The sequence below is a fragment of the Zalophus californianus genome, chromosome 1 (genome assembly GCF_009762305.2).
Source record: "Zalophus californianus isolate mZalCal1 chromosome 1, mZalCal1.pri.v2, whole genome shotgun sequence".
NCBI classification, from domain to species: Eukaryota; Metazoa; Chordata; class Mammalia; order Carnivora; family Otariidae; genus Zalophus; species Zalophus californianus.
This window is the reverse complement of record NC_045595.1, coordinates 124739994-124759536: the sequence shown is the minus strand read 5'-3', so window position 1 is coordinate 124759536 and position 19543 is coordinate 124739994. Positions and strand designations below refer to the sequence as shown.

General features: G+C 33.9%; 2 protein-coding genes across 2 annotated transcripts in view; one reads left to right on the top strand and one right to left on the bottom strand.

The window, feature by feature from the left end:
* Positions 1–616: 616 nt before the first annotated feature.
* Positions 617–19543, bottom strand: part of ECT2 (epithelial cell transforming 2) — a 53536-nt gene continuing 34609 nt past the window's right edge. The window contains 8 exon segments of the mRNA XM_027583909.2: positions 617–661; positions 663–839; positions 2301–2447; positions 3576–3683; positions 13912–14066; positions 15592–15730; positions 18701–18820; positions 19199–19277. Coding sequence (XP_027439710.2) covers positions 617–661; positions 663–839; positions 2301–2447; positions 3576–3683; positions 13912–14066; positions 15592–15730; positions 18701–18820; positions 19199–19277 — 970 coding nt within the window.
* Positions 4364–10077, top strand: LOC113917399 (phosphatidylinositol N-acetylglucosaminyltransferase subunit P-like). Its single transcript, XM_035728904.1, has 3 exons — positions 4364–4380; positions 9450–9527; positions 9732–10077. Exons 1-3 carry the CDS (start codon positions 4364–4366, stop codon positions 10075–10077), a joined length of 441 nt encoding a protein of 146 aa, XP_035584797.1.

Sequence of the window (19543 nt, the reverse complement as noted above, 5' to 3'; positions counted from 1 at the left end):
TTACTGCTTTATTTTAACATACATGAATGTCTAACTGTAACTAAACTTAGAGCCAACAAGGTAGCTGGCTGTAAGTTCTCATCAACAAGGTAGTAAAATGTAGTATTTAAAGAGCTAGGTTGGTAAAGTATTACCATTCAGGTGATAACAAAGATGATTTAAGTAGATAGTATAAAAGCTTACATTTTCTTCAAGTGAAACGTTTATGATTTACCATATTAAAAAGCAAGAATTTTATATAAATGCCATAAATCTAAGATTAAGAATCAGATTTGGAATAAAAATCTGCTTTACATCAAAATTATTACTATTCTTTAAAATGATCATTTTCATAAATAGGAACATTTCTAATGGGATTGAATTTTTCTGGACTTAAGAATAAATTACCTTGCAAAAAATATTTTTATGTATCAATACACAAGGAAACTCTATTAAGCCTAAATTGTTGTGAATTCAAAGCAGTTATAAAGTTGTGAATTTAAAAGTCCCCACCCGCCTAATAACGATTCAGTGAAGAAAGAATGCTTTCTTTTTTCACAAATACAAATTTCAAATAGCTAATAAGCTCACATTAAACTTTCACGAGGCTTGTTTCCATTACTGGTTGGCATATCTCCTAATTCTTCACAAATGTCAAAGATGACTTGGATAGGACTTTTTTTGAAATTTGAAAAATCAATAGTTCCTTCTAGTATCTCTGAAAAACTAGCTCGTGAGGCAGAATGACGGATAGATCGAAACCAGGAGTTTTGAGAGCGCCCACCAGTAGAGTTTGAGCGCTGTACATAAACATGCTTAGTAAATCCAATTATATTGCTTGTGGAAACAGAATGGACAATCTGTTAGAACAGAAATAAGCAATTGAGAAGAGGACATGAACGTCTTAAAGATATTTTAGGTACTTCGTATTTATATTATCTACATAAAAGTGACTAAACCATAAATAATTTTCTAAAAATTTTCTGTAAAATCAAATTACATTCATTTGAAAAGCAATGCTTATAATAGTTACACAGTTATATAGATGCAGGATATAAAGAAGGGACAGTACTTTGGCCTAACTGCATTTTGTCCATCTTAATTCATTTTCATTTTTCAAATTTCTTGGCATATATTTATATTATCAAGCACAACTTCCCTCCCATTGGAAGGTTAACCTTCCTCCAAAATTTGTATAAATATACTCATAGATTCAACTATAAGTCTCTGAGTTAAGACTTAGACTTAACTGGCTTTTTAAAAAAGTAAGAGTTATTGAGTATTAAGTACCTCATCTATAAATTTTATATAATAAAAGGTAACCAGGCCACTCACTATGTGCCAGGAACTGTTCAAAGCACTTTGCATATATTAACTTATTTAATCCTTACAACTACTACTTTAAATTCATCTTACTGATAGTGAAATTGAAACAGAGAGATCTTTAATAACTTCCCAAAAGTCATACAGCCAGCAAATAGCAGAGCCAGGATTTGAACATGTGAGTTCCAGAGTTTATGCTCTTAACCACTATTCAAACTGCCTCTCCTTAGATAATCACATTGTGTGTGTGTGTGTGTGTGTGTGTGTGTGTGTGTGTGTGTGTGTGTGTGTGTGTTTAGTCCTTATAGTCCTATATGGTTAAGTACTATTAACCTCTTTTTTCCTCAGCTGTAAAAATGAGGATAAGAAGAGAATAAGAAACTTGCTGAAGGACACACAACTAAGAAGTGACAGTCATTTGCTTTTCTTAACCTTAGTAGGTTAGATCAATAATAATTTTACAAAGAACAGACACATCACTCACATACTTAGAGACAGTAATAAATGTTAGAAATGTCCCTAATATTAATTATCTAATAATTCTGATATCACTAGGAATTTGAATTATTCAGGAAATATTTAAAAACATACACATATGAATTCAGAATCCATATCATCCTTCAGCTTCAGAGGTTATATTCTACTCATCACAGAAATAGTTAAAAAAAAAAAAAAAAAGCCAAACAAAAAAACCTCTATCTCAGCTATATTATTGGAGCCAATCTCCATAAACAGAACCATCATTATTTACATGTTTCTTTTCTTAGATTTTTGAATGTATCTCAATCCCAATAAAATTTCACATCAAACTATACACTAAGTACGTCTCTAGTTCATTAAGTGAAGTTTTTCTCAGTTACCTTTACCCAGTAAAGAGCCTAAAAGTTTAGAGATTAAAAAAGAGAGTTAAGACTTCCATCTTCAAAAAGTTAACAAATTCCATACCAATTCCATAAATGTGAGTAAGTCATTTAGCCCATTAGATCAAAGTCACTTACTGCTAATGATGATGTGCTAGAAAGACGACTCATTACATGCTTGTCATTGCTGGAAGGACTTCTTCCCTCCACTGAGCTTTGGGATGTCATAAGGGCCCTTCGCAGAGCTCTTTTTGGAGTTTTTGAGAAAGAGAATGCTCTTGTAACCTAGAGTTAAAAAGAGTCACAATTAATTAAGCATACATAAATCTAATACAACTGATAAGAACACAAACAATGCCAAATATACATGAAGTTTTTCTACAAATAGTATATGTCAGAATTAGAATTTCTTTGGACAAAACAATGAGAAGATGAAGTAGTACATTGTAGATAGACTATTCCATCCTGCAATCAGAAAGCACTATAGCCCGAAGGGAGAAAGAAAGCAGGAGGAAAAAACCTGGCCTGAGAGATTAGAAACCTGGGTTTATATTAGATTCTGCTAAAATTTAGTTGTGAAATCTTTAATCCAAGGCCACTTGAATCTCAATTTATTTATTAAAAAAGTGAAAGAGCTCATTTGAATCATTCAACGTGTTTATCCAGTATACATCATACACATTAAATGCTGGAAGATACAAAGATGATTAAAATAGAAGGCCTCCCCCTCAAAAGCAAAGAAAACAACAAAAAATTGTAGATGATGGTTGCAAATTTTGCTCAAAATATTAAAACTCTAGTTCTACTTTTAAGAAGCCCCATTATACGGGCAAGTGGGTGGCTTAGTCGGTTAAGATCTGAATCTTGATTTTGCCTCAGGTCTTAATCTCAGGGTCGTGAGTTCAAGCCCCACGTTGGGCTCCATGCTGGGCATGGAGCCCACTTTAAATGAATAAATAAATAGCCCCATTACCAACATTTTTACATAGTCCTCAACTCTGATAAAGTAAGAAGGGAAGTGATCTTCATCATTAGGAGACTGAAACATATTTATGGTCAGGAATAGATCCCAGGTCTCCCAATTCTATCAGTGCCCTTTGCTGAAAAATATCTGAGGCAATATTTAAGATGAATGTACATATATCTACATCTAAACCACCACCCGTACATTTCTAGTGAAGCATGGGGCATAGAAGCATCACTATAACAAGAATGGGAGGGATAACAAGTTGTTAATAATTACTGTGTGAAAGGATTTGCTGAACTAAAACTATTATCCCTATGGGCCATTTCCTAGAACCAAGAAAACAGCTGTGTTAAACTATCCTTATACTGGTGTTTATAGCAATGTTATTTTAATATACTCTGAAAAATACATTTTGGAGATATGTTAAATAATAAGCTAAGACTCACCTTTTTTGAAGTCTTTTTTATTGCTCTAGATGCTCTACTCAATGTACTGTCCATATCTTTAGTATTTACTTCAAAGGATTCTGGATCAGCACTGTAAATAAGATTCTCCTGTTGAAAAAATAATACTTTTTTATAATTTTAAAATAAATAAGGGTGCCTGGGTGGTTCAGTTGGTTAAGCGACTGCCTTTGGCTTAGGTCATGATCCCAGGGTCCTGGGATCGAATCCCACATCGGGCTCCCAGCTCAGCGGGGAGCTTGCTTCTCCCTCTCCCCTCTCATGCTGTTTTTCTCTCTCTCAAAAAATAAATATAATCTTTTTTAAAAATAAAAAAATAAAATAAATAGGTAAAACAAAATAAAAATATACAACTGTTTCTAAAATCAAAGCTCTAAGTACATGGGAGTATATACAAATAAAGCTACTCAGGTTTTTTATATGCTTGACATAATTTCAACTCTGAAATATACTAATTTAAGGACAGTAAAAAAAATCAGCATTCACTAAATGAAAAATTCATTGCAAGGACTATGGACACCAAAGCAACTGAAAAAAGAACTCAATAAAAAATCTTTTTAACAACCCTAAAACCAACAAGTTAGAACCTTAGTGGACACAATGCTTACGTATAAAGTCTGCTATAAAACCAAAACCAAGAAACAATTTCCTTGAGATAATCTCAAATTAAACTTAGACTTTTTCCTTTTTTCTTTCTTCCTCAACCAACATCTAAATGGATTCTAAATTGGAGGTTCTGAACCTATGATCAAGAGCTCCTAGGAGTGGCAATGGATAGAAATAGGAGGTATGCAACCTCCCTGAAATCATGTGCAAAACTCTGTGTGTGCATAAATGCAAAGGACAGTTTTCTGAGGAGTAAGCTCATAGTTTGTTACATTCTAAAAGGAGTCAAAGATTTCAGATAGGCCAAGAACCACCGATCAAAATTAACCTTAAATGAGACAACTAATCTCCAAGTAATCCAAAATATCACTTACTCAAATTACATTTGGGCTTTTTGAGGAAAAAAGCACGTGAGACAAAATGTCTTTGCATACTCCTATAACCAATTTGCACTTTAAATTTATAGATCTAGGTCATGAATCAGTAAGTTTCCCCACTAGTCTAGCACTATTAAGACTATCCTCCACCACTGTCATTCTGTGGCTAGAGAGAATTTTATACAACCTTGTGAATACTGGTTTTTCTGAAAATGTTCTCACATGCAAAATGTAGAAAATATCTGTATACTTAACCCACAGGAGTCATGAAACAAGATAATGCACAGTAGTCCTTTGAAATAAAACGTTAAACCCCCTTGCAAACAAATAGTCTTAAATATTATATTCTACAATTATAAATGCTTGCTTTGGCTCTCTGCCATTGACATCCACATAGACAGGCTTGGTTTTGCCAAAGCTTCTTAAAACAAGCAAGTCCGCCCTGCCTGCTCCAGACCCTCTCTTTCCACTTCGTCCACCTGCTGAAAGACTCAGTCACTTACCGAATCTTAATCAGGTAACAGTACTTGTAATCATCAGTAACTTTTTAAAATGTTATAATTTTTTTCCTGAGTCAAAAAAACAAAAACAAAAACAAAAACACACACACACACTTCCATTATAGAAAATTTGAAAGAAAAATTACCCACAAGTGTCCTGGCCATTTGCTATTTACATTTAAACATATTTCTTACATATATTTTTATATGCATAAATGTTTTATTTTAATAAAATTAGAGTGGTTCTATTCAGTTTTATATCTTATATTTTTCAATTAGCTCTGTATTATGGCTTTTTTCCATTATCATTAGATACTCAAAGTAATTACTATTAATGAACAGATGATAAAAGTCTCCTCTGATTATATGAGAATTAATTTTATTATTTCATTATTTTTTAACACAAAGAGCCTCTACTTTCTTCTCATTAAGAAACAAATATAACATCAAAAAATAAAATATTTAGGAATAAACTTAAAGAGATGAAAGACATACACTGTAAACTACAAAATGTTGTTGCTGAAAGGAATTAAAAAATACTTGAATAATTGGAAGATTTAATATTAACATGTCAATAGTACCCAAAGCAATCTACAGATTCAATGAAATCCCTATCAAAATCCGAGTGACTTTTTTTGCAAGAAAAAAAAAATTCATTCCAAAATTCATATGGAATCACAAGTGACTCCAAATAGCCAAGACAATCCTGGAAAAAATGTACAAAGTTGGAAGTCTCAAACTTCTTGGTTTAAAAACCTACTATTAAGGGGCGCCTGGGTGGCTCAGTTGGTTGAGCATCTGACTCTTGATTTCAGCTCAGGTCATGATCTTGGGGTCATAGGACTGAGCCCCACATCGGGCTCCTCCCTCAGTGGGGAGTCTGCTGGAGTCTCCCTCCCCCTCTCCCTCTGCCCCTCTTCCCACCCTCTCACACACTCTCTCTCTAAAATAAATGTATCTTTAAAAAAAAAGAAAAAACACCTACTACTATAATCAAAATGGTACTGTACTGGCATAAGATACAGAATAGAAATGGAATGAAACAGAATAGAGAGCCTAGAAATAAACCCTCAGTAATATGGTCAAATGATTTGACAAGGGCATCAAGACTATTCAGTAGGAAAAGGAGGACAGTCTTTTCAACAAATGGTGCTAAGAAAACTAGATATCCACAGGCAAAAGAATAAAGTTGGATCCTTACCTTACAGCACACACAAAAATTAACTCAAAATGGATCAAAGATCTAAATATAAGAGCTAAAAACTATAAAACTCTTTAAGACAAAGAAAACATAGGTCAAAAGCCTCAAGACACTAGATTTAACAGTGCTATCTTAGATATAACACCAGAGACAGAGGCAACAAAAGAAAAACAGAAAAATTAGATTTCATAAAAATTGGTAAATGTTGTGCAAAAGACACTATCAGTAAAATAGGTAGCAATCCACAGAATGGGAGAAAATATAAATCATTTATCTGATATATCTGAGAAGGGATTAATATCCAGAATATATAGAGAATGCCTAAAACTCAACATCAAAAAAAACAAAACAAAACAAAAAAACCAGATTCAACATTCACCACCTACACCTACATTTTCTTAAAGGTTTTTGAAATGGTTTCACTTTTAACTCGCAAATCTACCTATAAACTTATATGGATATAAGGTTAGGATATACATCTAATTTTTCCTATGTATTTAACCAACTATCGTAGCACCATATGTTAACAATCTTATTAAATTGTTAAAGTACTATATTTATCATACAATAAAGTCTTATTTCAAGAACATTTATTCTTTTCGTTGTGCAGTAGTGTTCTGATCATTGTAACTTTAAAAATACAATGTAATATCTCATAAAAGAAGTACTGTTCTTTACTTTTTTATTGTTGCTTTTTGTTTAAAAATTATCTTTGGAATCATTCTGTCAAAATCCAAAATTTCCTGTAGGATTTTATAAGAACTACAATGAATTGACATCTTTATGCTAGTCCGCATTCTCATTTAGGAACATCACAGATTTCTTTGTAAAGTATTATATAGTTTTCTTAAAATAGAAAACTTTCATTTATTTCTTACAAGGCTATTCCTAGATTTATACTAAAATTTCCTAAATTTATACCAAGTTTTATTGGAAAGAGGGGTCTTCCTTTCCTATACTTTCTAGTTAGTTACTGCCAGCATAGAGAAAAACTATTGAGGGGCACCTGGATGGTGCAGTCGGTTAAGTCTCCAACTCTTGGTTTTGGCTCAGGTTGTGATCTCAGGGTCATGAAATCGAGCCCCGTGTTGGGCTCCATGCTCAGCGGGGAATCTGCTTAGGACTCTCTCTCCTTTGCTCATGCCCTCCCCCCCACCACCACACTCTCTCATGCGCTCTCTAAAATAAATAAGTCTTTAAAAAAAAAGAAAAACTATTAATATGTATGTATTTTTTATTTGGCTGAACTAAGCTGTTACAAGTTCTAATACTTTTCAATTGGTTTTTGTTAGACAATCATTGGAAATAACTGAGTAGTTAACATCTCTTAACAATCTATGAAAAACCAAGTAGTCAGGACCGTGATTCAAGCTCTGCCTATCCCTGAGTCTCCCTTATCCCCATTCACATACACCTGGCAAGGTTCTGCATTAACATCTCCTACATCTTATAATAGAGGGATCACATTTCCTACATTGCTATACATATGACACCATAAACCAAGCACAGGTGTAACTTTAGTTTTATGAATTTGATTTTGTTCTCATTTCATTTACAATTTTAGTTTCATTTGATTTCATTTCAAATTTGCTTTCATTCAATCAACAAATACATATATTAAAAACCTATTTGATAGAACTTTTTTATGTTCCTAGATACAGAAGCAAATTCAGAAAAAGGATGTTTTGACACAAATATCTTTTCCTTCATGATGTTTTGTTTTCAAAGTACAAAGTAATTCATCAATGCTCACTCTAAAATGACCAACCCAAGATATTTTTAAAAAATGAAACACTGAAGGGGTGCCTCGTTGGTGCAGTCAATTAAGCATCGGACTCTTGGTTTTGGCTCAGGTTGTGATCTCATGGTTGTGAGATCGAGCCCCACATTGGGCTCTGCCCTCAGCATGGAGTCTGCTTGAGATTGTCTCTCCCTCTCCCTCTGCCCCTCCTGCTCATGCACACACTCTCTCTCTCTCTCAAATAAATAAATAAATCTTAAAATTAAACACTGGGTGCCTGGGTGGCTCAGTTGGTTAAGCGACTGCCTTCGGCTCAGGTCATGATCCTGGAATCCCAGGATCGAGTCCCGCATCGGGCTCCCTGCTCAGCAGGGAGTCTGCTTCTCCCTCTGACCTTCCTCCCTCTCATGCTCTCTCTCTACCATTCTCTCTCTCTCAATAAATAAATATCTTAAAAAAAAAAAACAAGAAAAAAATTAAACACTGAAAGATCCAATAGAATTAGGTGGGACACAATTAGAAGCTGTAAGAGAATTAACAAAAGTGACTGGTTATAAAACTGACATACATATCAAAGATTAACCTACATACAAAACAATTAGAAAACAACTTAGCTAAAATATCTCATTTATAAATGGAATTATGGAGAGAAAATTACCTAGGAATACATCTAACCAGAAATCCATGTGTCTGCACTCTTTTTTCTGGAAAGATAGATGAAAGTATCAAAAGTTGCACTGCTATAAAAAAAGACTAGTGGGACAGGTGCATATAATTTACTGGAGTATACTTTTCTCTATTTGATTTTTTATGTGCAAATATTATTTTTCTATTTCAATTAGAGAGTAAAACTCATAATATGAATATAAAATTAAATCCCTAAGCAGTTGCTAATAAAAGAGATACTTTTCTATTGCTATCTTAACTGTTATTAAGCATATAACAACCTATGAGCTGAAAAGAGAGCAGATGGCTTCCTGTTTTTTCAAGGAACAAATAAATTACTTCTAATTTGGTTACGGTCTTTTACATGAGGTCTTTTACATTTCTAGAAGCTCTGGGTGCAGAATGAATGAAAAAGTAAGCAACTAGGTGGTTCTAGTGGCTGAAAAGACAATATAGCTGTTTGCTAAGATGTAAAGATGAAGTACTTCCTTTAGTTCTCTCTACACAGAGGAAGGTAAATAGGGCAAATCACAGACAAAAATGTAAAGTAGGAGAAACTTCTCTTCATTATTCCAAGGTTTTTTCTACTAGTCTTCTTGTCTTATTAACAGCTCCCATTCTCTCTTCCAAATATTGAAAAACCTTACTCTGGGGTACTGGCGTGACCTGGTCTTTCCCCAAGGTTTTCCTCTCTCGCCCCCCCTGAGGCTTCCTAGACAGGCAGTTCCGCAGGGGACTGGACACTGAGACTGTCTAAAGCCGCAGGGAAATTGTGGGATATTCACCATCACCATTGCCAGAAAGAGTGATTTACGGCTTTGTTCTTTTCTTAAGCTCTCAATTACTGTCTCTCTCTCTTTTTTTAAAGATTTTATTTATTTTATTTGAGAAAGAGAATAAGAGAGAGAGAACACATGAGAGAGGGGAGGGTCAGAGGGAGAAGCAGACCCCCTGCTGAGCAGGGGGCCCAATGCGGGACTCGATCCCAAGACTCCAGGATCATGACCTGAGCCGAAGGCAGTCGCTCAACCAACTGAGCCACCCAGGCACCCTCATACTATCTCTTGTGTGGGCTTTTATTCCTGAATCTTGGCTAAACTCCTTAGGCTTAACCTATTGGCCTCAAAAATACCGGGCAGTTGCACTGCCTGTCTACCTCCTCATTACTATAGTAATCGGTTATGTACTCTTATTTGGGCTAAACCTGATGAGTACCTCTCCACTCAACTCCATTTATACAATCACAGACAACTATGCTAAAAATCAACAGCAGAAGAAATACCAAGAAGATGCCAGCTCAACCTTAAGAGATATTCCTACTAGTGAAGTAAACCAAATGTTCTTTTTTGCGGCCAAAGAACTTTATGTCAAAACTAAATTGTATGAAGACTAACACCAAGCATTTAAAGTTTTTGATGAAATAATTTTGACAATTATTTTTACTATCTTTTATAATACCCAATACTGAAATGTAAAAAAAAGGTGAACTTAGATTAAGTTCCATTAATATTATAAATGTTCTCAAACATTAGTTATTAATAGAATAAAATACTGCATTACCATATACCACTTTTTAAAAAATAAGTACCAGTAAAAGCAAGTCCCTCCAAAAAAACCTTACTCTATTCCTCTAAATTTCCAAAATAAAATAAAAATAAAATTTATAGGGCGCCTGGGTGGCTCAGTTGGTTAAGCGACTGCCTTCGGCTCAGGTCATGACCCTGGAGTCCCGGGATCGAGTCCCACATCAGGCTCCTGCTCAGCAGGGAGTCTGCTTCTCCCTCTGACCCTCCTCCCTCTCACGCTCTCTGCCTCTCATTCTCTCGCAAACAAATAAGATCTTAAAAAAAAAATTTAAAAAATAAAATAAGAAATAAAATTTATACCAGAACTAAAACTCATTTTTAGTAACATACTAATATAATTCTAAAAACATTTCATGATTTAGTCAACATATCTCAAGGATTAAAGACTAGAAAGGGAAGGAGTTCTTCAATAAGCCCCAAATCCACATGTACCTAAGACTAGTTCTAAAGACAGAGCTGCAGAGTTTAAGATTAGAAAGTAGTAATCGATTTCTCCCACTGAGAGATAATAATATTAATTTCAGGAGAAACTGAATCTCAGCTACAGATTTATTCATGGGTGTTAATTCAAAAGAAATCTTCCAGCATTTCTGACATCTTAAGCTAATGAGCCTACCCACATGTGAGTTATCAGACCCTTTTTTCCCTAAGCTCTCCTCTCCCACTAGTCCTCAAATGCACATACTAAAGTAAAAATAACTAGTATCATGGTGCCCCTCACCTTAGCTTATGCCTCAGTGATTTCCTCAAGCTCTATAATCATATTTATAGCTCAGAGCTTCGGCTTTGGCCAAATTAAAGGAGTACCAATAACAGATATTTATATTAACAACTTATTATGGATGACTAATAACCAGCAGAATTAAGTACAAATCATATTAACTCCATTACAAATATCTTCAGCTCAGAAGCACTAACTCTTCCCATATATGTTCTACTTTCAGTCTATTCTTCATGTAGTTAGTTCTTAAACTTGTAACTAGAATCTCTAAGAATGAATATTGCTACTTTAAGGTAGCCAGTAGTGACTAGACTAAGATGTAAAAACTTGATTTTTAAAAGAAATATGAAGAATTAGTAGTAAAAGACCTGAACTATAGCACTGGGCATTTAATTATCAAGTTACTTCCTCTAAACTATTCAAAGTAGGGGGAGTGAAAGAATAACATTGCTTAAATCCACTTGTTCATAGATTATACTTTTGATATTTGAGATTAGAAATCTGCAATGGCATCAGAAAGTTACTATCTGACCTTAGACAATATATGAACTTTAAGAGTATGGACCATACATTTAAAGGTTACATACTGGAAGAGACCAAAAATATAAACCTAAGTATTCTGAGAGATAAAGCTCTCAACAGATTAAAACTCTAATCTTTAAATTCGAAATTAAAATATGGGACACCATATCCATGGGGAGAAAAGATATACAAAAGGGTTTAACCAAGAATGAGAATACCTGGATTCTAATGTAAGCTTTATGTTCTTGGCCTTAATTTCACATGTAAAATAATGAGATTAGATTAGGTTTTATTTCAGCTTAAAAATTCTTAAGTCATTTATAAATGGGCATGAAAAATGAAACAGTATAGAATAAAACAGTTGCAAGCTCCAGTTGTTTAGGGAACCCAAAATGTGTAATAGAAGGACAAAAACTACTGATTGAAAGAATCAAGAAATTTTTATCTGTTACATTGTGTGTGTGTGTGTGTGTGTGTGTGTGTGTGTGTGTGTGTGTGTGTGTATTTAGAAATACTCTTCTTGTTATCAAGGCAAATGTTATCAAATGGTAAGACATCAACTCAGGGCTTTTTAAAATTTACTATGTATTTTATATATTTTTTAAAGATTTTATTTATTCATTTGCGAGAGACAGAGAGAGACAGAGAGAGAGAGAAAGAGAGAGAGCACGAAGGGGGGAGGATCAGAGGGAGAAGCAGACTCCCCGCTGAGCTGGGAGCCCAATGCGGGACTCCATCCAGGGACTCCAGGATCATGACCTGAGCCGAAGGCAGTCACTTAACCAACTGAGCCACCCAGGTGCCCTATGTGTAGTATTTTAAATGTGGGAAAGAGCTCAACTGAAGTCAGTGAGAATATCTCAATTTACAAAATATTTCTTAGTAACAAAATTTCACAACTTCAAAGAATTTTGTGGTTTAAGTATAAATCAGGACACAGTTAAATGTTTGCTGCCATCTTGTGGCTAACATATGAAATTTTTCCATTAGCTGTTTATATTTTAGTTCTAGAATGATTAGCCATCCTGTGGCTAGTAATTCAATAGACTATATTTTAAGGAAAATTTTCCATTAACAGCACTTCAGTATTATGGTTATAAATTTGGAAAGGTCTTCATAAGCCATGTAGTCTGACATAATAAATGTAGGAGTAATTTCTACAACAGGCAGTCACTATACTACAAGGATCCATTTTATATATGCATACTTAGACCTGTGGAAAACAAATTCCTCCTAACAATGAACACTTTTGTAAGCTTTATAACAAAAGCTGTCTTCATCATTTTTCTAGCCAGCACTGTTGTATGCACTAGCCTTCTGCGAACCTTTCTGTGGAACAATCCTTTATTTATAACAACATATTGTTGGCCCATAGAAATTAAGAAAACAAAAACATCATGCTGGATGAAGTGTTCTATAAATGACAATTAGGACAAATTAGTCAATCTCAGGATTTTATTCTTTGGTTTTCCCTGTCATGTCATTTACTGAAAAAGAAATTGAAATCTCCTGCTTTTTAAAAAAAAGGGGGAGGGTCTGTTAATTGTTCTCAACATTTAGGCAGGAGGTTTTAATCAAATATTACCTACTCTATAAACCATTATAATTATACCTTAATAGCCTTCAAAGTCAGACTTAACTACGATAAACATTTTAGTCCAACAGGAATGTCCAAGGCAATCTTCATTATAGTACTACTGTGCTGAAAAGGGTCGTTTATCAATGCATTCTCCTCTATGTCATTTGTATAAAGATGAAAGGGTCTATATCTGTCTATTACATGTCTCTCCCATTTATAATGAAGAAATCAAATTATTTCTTAAGGGATCTAGATTTCATCCAAGATCTACTACAGGCTATCTGATTTCTGTGAGTCATTTAACTTCAGTAATTTGATTTTCTCATGTATCTGCACTTTAAGCTGTATAAGATAATTATATATTCATAATGGTATTTGATTTTCAGAGGTTGGGCTCAGAAAACTGGACTGGCAACAGGCCTGACAGAACAACTTGCTACAACTCACCTATTGCTTTCAACAAGATAAAAGAACAATAGAAACAAGATTCCCTCTATTTTACAAATAGCCAGGTCAAAGAGCACCAATAAAAATCACAGAGTACTAGAACAAGTCCCAAAAGCCTCACTCAGTCAGAAAGGCACAGGAGCTATTAGGCTTTGAGGACCTATCTGTAAGCTAGGGACTCAAAATGTCTCGTGTGTCTATACTTTTAAAAAATCTTTCCCAAACCAATTTTTTAAACCAGTTTTCCTCAATTCACATAAAACAAACTCTCCTACATTCATAATTACCAAGTCATTAGAAATGTACAGGGTTAGTCTGAATGCATTGCAATGAAGTTAAAACTTTCATTATAATAGTTGTTTAAGAACTTACAGCGTCTGCTTTACAAATGGTATTGGCTACATGTCGACATAGCATCTTTAGCCAGTTTTCTTTTGGAAGTTCCTCTGATGTGATCTGGAAACTGAGCAGCACATTTGCCCGCTCTGTTGGTGGCCTCACAAGCAAGGCAAAAGCATTATGGCAATCTAGGGTTCCAGAATAAGTATAAACATTAAGTGTTACTCCTTGGAAAATGATAGATTTACTCAAGTTTGGTTTCCTCAGAGCAACAAAATTCCAATAAAATTATCTCTTCTCCATCCTTCCCATCCCTCTATTTTTAACTGGACAAAGAACATCACATGTTACATTGAAGCACTGGAAAGAATTCTAATAGTAAGTACCATGTGAGAAACCAACAATGATAATTTACTGACATTTAGTATTTTCTATGAAATCTACTATTTTCTGAGACAATTTTTTTGAATTAGATTATATCATTTCTTAGAATTCCAGAATTTAAGTTTTAAATTAAAATGTGATAAGATTAATTTGATAACTTAAATCAAGTGCAAAGAAATAAAATATCCAAATATCAAAATGTTACAAAATGTTTTTGGACCAAAATGCTAAAACAGAACCTATTTTAAACAATAATTATAATCTATAATTCCGATCCAAAAATATGGAGATGATTTAAATAAATGCACTATTGTAACCCTTAATAAATCCAGAATCTGACAACCAAATAAAGATAGCAATAAAAGCTGCTGTTCGAGTTTTCTTTGTTTCTCATTAACTCAAAGTCTTCCATCATTAGATGATGGGATCAGTAATGGAACCAGCTTACACCGTAAAAACATTATGTATAACATCTAAAATACGGCCATGCACACACATGCCAATTAACCGATGATACTGGTTTTGGTAGGTATAAACTTTTGGTAATTGCAGGCCTTCAGAGAACCCTCCCGAACACTATCAAGGTTGAGTAAACTCTCCTTAATACACATTTGTCCCATGTTAATTCTACCATAGTTACTTTAGGTACATTTATTCATGTACTTCTTTCCTGGTCATATCCTAAACATATTCCTAGCAATGCAGCCATTGCCAACAGGGAAGGAATAAGATGCAGAGCACAGGTAACAGACTGATTTCTTTTGGATTCTGAAGGAATAAAAGTAAGTTTTGTAAGGATAAGAGGCTAAGTTACTGCACTATCTTCACATATAACCATTTAAAAGCTCTTTGTCCCTTAAGGGATGAAGATATCCCACAAGTTGAGATAGTATTTTCATTTGAGAAAAATAAGTTATCAAGTAGGTTCCTAGAGAAGAGTTGGGATAGAAGTATAAGAAAAATTACTTTACCAAACTAACCAACTGTATTTAAAGATAATTTACCAGTTTAGGGGTACCTGGGTGGCTCAGTTGGTTAAGCATCCAACTCTTGATTTCAGCTAAGGTCATGATCTCAGAGTTGTGAGATCACGCCCCGTGTCAGGCTCCATGCTCAGTGGGGAGTCTGCTTGAGTTTGTCTCTCTCCCTCTCCCTCTGCCCCTCCCCCTGCTCATGTGTGCACGCGCGCTCTCTCTAATAAATCTTTAAAAATAAATAAAAATAAAAAGGTAATTTACCAGTTTAAAAAAAAAAAACAAAAGGGAGTGAATCAAACTTACAATGAATGTTAACTATTTTCATTTAGCCAAGTTTATCCAGTGAGCATACCTTCTGTTTCTCTTATGTCCAGTACCTTCTTTATCTGAGAAAGAGGCATTAGATGAATATGCTTAAGAGAAGCTGGGGGCCGGGTATGGCCAGGAGGACTCCTAAAAGTGCCAATAACCTTGTGTCGTTTTCTTGCTATCTGATTACAGAAAAATATGAATGAAAACAATTAAAGACCAAATACTTAAAAATGATATTAATCACATAAATCTACAGATGATTCTTTTTGACTATTAGTCATTCCAGAATTACTGTGATAAGAAGCAGAGTTACCATGTGACAAATTCATACATGAATGTAATTGTGTAGCAGAAATGCTGATGTATATATGAAAAGAGCCTAAAAGTCAGGAAAACAGACAAAGGGACAAGATCTATTGAAAAGGTCCCAAAGGTGTGAAAAAACTCAGAAGCACTTTGAGAAGGAATAGCATTGAAGGACAGAGGAATCTTCAACAAAAAACTTTGATCTTAGGAAGGGGAATAGTTGCTCTGGGATCTCAGTCTTGGGTTCAAAAGATAATTGATTTCAGTTTAAGAGCAGAATTCACAATGATCTCAGATCCTGTACAAGGCATTGAGGACAAAAGAGTAAATAACACAGAAATGGTTCTGGCTCTCGTGATATTTACATACCATTCAGAAAGAGGCAGGGTAAAGAACTAACTAACTAAACAATACATTATGTAAATGACACAAATTATAAACTCAAGCTACAGTGTTAAGATGGAACCCTACTTAAACCCCGAACTCCTGTAAGAGGAAAAGATAGGTAAAGTAACTCTGGGGAAGACAGGAGCAAAATCAGAAAGGACCTTGTGATTCATTATGTACTGAATTCTGTGAATTTTATAAGGTTTTTAAATTTATTATTTTCATTTCCATGAAAGCCTAGTGTACTATTTTGCCTTTTTAAAAGAATGTCTTTTTTGAGGTCATAATAATCAAATGAAAGATATTAACACAAAATGACTTAGGATAAGTTACTTAATGAGTTGAGATTAGTCATCATCATGAATGACACAGTATGGCTAAAAATGCACTACCCTGTGTTGGCTAATCAGAAAAGATCAAAAGGCAGTCAATATCATATTCACACTGAAGCAGAAATATGATACAGATCTATGTTACATATCAAATATTAAAAGTTAATTTACATTAATATAGTTAAAATAAGCAATGAAGAGTTTCTTTAAATAATTTCCACCATAAATATGAATATTCTTTTAAATCAATTTGGATAAGCAAATAATTTTAAAGTTCATTTTTAAAAAGGAAAAACAATAACAAGTACCAATACTGATGACACAAATGCTAGCACATCAAGGTAAAAACTCAAAACACAGATAAAATATAAAAGGGAATATATGTCTGTAAATCCTCAGTTAGTTTAGCTTCAGTAAAACATCAACTGTCAAATTTAAGAGAAGTCAATATAGATTTTATCCACTTTAAATGTTTCTAACTTTTACCATATTCTTCACTCCAAATTTGCTAAGGATTTTTTTTTTTTAACAAGCTAAAGAATAAAAGTTTAGGATTATAAATCTTGAAGTCCAAATTGAATGTTGGCGATAGAGCTGTTTCAGTTAATATGATTCTAAGATAGGGAGCTAAGATAAACTAGAACAAAAAGTCAGTGGATTTAAGAAAGTAAAGGAAATGCGGAATCGGAGTATCACATAATGGGACTCAGAAGCTACAGGAAATAACCAATGACAGGAATTAAAGAGGCAGGTAAGTCAATGAGGCAGTTATAGAAAACTTCATGGAATTTGAAGATGTATGATCAAAAATTTAAAGTAAGCCACAACTCTCTCAAGAGTATGAGGATAAAACCCAGAATAGATTAGCAAAGAGGTACAGACAATGGAGCCAGTTGACCTGGGCACTTCAAGAGGAAAAACCTAAAAAAGGCTTTTAAGAGAAGCAAATAAACAGAAGTACTGAGCAACTATGTACAGTAAAACCCCACTGGAAATTGACTTCACCTAGCCCCTGTTCTCCAAAGCAAAGCAGGCTGATATTCTCCTTATGGGGGTGACAAGTAGTTCAAAATTATCTGCCTCATGATTTTTTATGACTTTTTCAGTTCAGGGTACCTTCAATTATGGGTAGTATTTTCATTGTCTTTTGTGACATTACTGACCAATAAAAAGACGATTTTTTATTAACCTCACTAAACAAAACTCCGCATTTAACACAAATCAAGTTTTGGTGAGATTTTATTACACCTGTAACTGCACATGGTTGGTTCTCTAAAATTCCCTTGTATTTTACACTTTAAATAATAATGTATATAAGAGGGCAGCACTTTAAGAGAAGTAGAAAAGGATAAAAGAGGTACAGACTTTAAAGCAAAAGGAAACCCATCAAATCACTTCAATGAAAGCAAAAGCAAGTTACCTAATAACAGAAATGTCAGGAGTCTTCTGACTAATATTTGTTTTATCAAAATACACAGGTTTTTTTTTTCTGAGATAAAGGAAAATACACATTTTTATATCTCCCATTAGACTGTTTCATTGTTTAAAAATACACTATTAGAGTTGGAAAAGCACACAAAGATGATTCAATTTGCCCACAGAATATGGGGTAAATGCTTTAAGAGATGAGAATTTTAAATTATAATCATTGTACCCCATCTGATATACTAACCACTCACTCACCCTAAAACCTGCTGTTTTAAGCAAAAATCGGGGGATCATGATTCATGGTAGTAAATAATCAAGTTATCCTACTCTTCAACAAAATACTGGCTCCCTCTTTGCTTGAAAAATCTACTTAAATTTCAAATTATTTTGTGGATCTTGAACAAACATACATAGAAACAGAAAGTTCCTAAAATTCTTGACCTAAGCATTTATTAACATGAAAATAAACTAAATTTTCATTTTGACTTGGATTTTAAGTCATGAAAATTTACCATACTTCTTAGTATTAAGCCTTCTCTTAAAAGCATTCTATTAATAGTATTAAACCAACAAGAAGTCTCAAAAGTGATTAAGTTTACTTTAACTTGTATATTCTACTTCAGTCAAGGCTTGGCTTTAAATATTCAGGCAAGTCACACAAATCAGCAGTGTTATATACATTAAGTACAAATTTACCTCCAGGCAGTCATTGAAGAGAAAGAGAGTTACTTGCTCTCCTCTGTCACAGGGGTGTTCACCTAGAGAAATTGTTTCAACTCGTTGGACTAAGCTTCGGTGAGAAGACAAAAGATTAGCCTGTATAGATTGAAAATATTAGTAAAAGAGATCACTCGGTAGTAATCTTTTTAAATTTATCATTTAAAAGAAAATGGTGCCGGGGCGCCTGGGTGGCCCAATTGTTTAAGTATCTGGTTTTGGCTTGATTTTGGCTCAGGTCATTATATCAGGGATCGAGCCCTATGTTGGGCTCTGTGCTCAGTGGGGAGTCTGTCTGAGATTCTTTCTCTCCCTCTCCCTCTCCCCACCCTCCAGAATAAATAAATCTTTAAAAATAAAAAAAGAAAAGAAAGAAAGAAAAAGAAGATGGTGCCAAGATTCTGTTTATATTAGAACTATAGAATCTAAATAATAAGAAAGAAAATAAATTGACAATCATCAAAAATGAATACTTACTGGGCATCCATCTACTTCATAAACAACATCAAAAATTTGCTTTTGGGCTTCTGTTTTTCTCTTATCTTCATTAATATGGCTGAAAAATTAATAAGTTTACTTTTAAAACTTCAACTTTTAAAACAATATGAAAACTGCATACAAAGATATCTCGTGTCACAAAAAATGATCTTCCATGTGTTTATCTTAATTTTGACAACTGAATCAGTTAAAATACTTCCTAAAAGCAGCCTATTATATTAAAAAAAATTCCATAGAATCCTTCAGAAAATTGTTTTACTATCTTCTTTCTGTATTATTTTTTTTTTTTACTATACTCACTATATACTTCCTAAAATACAGTAA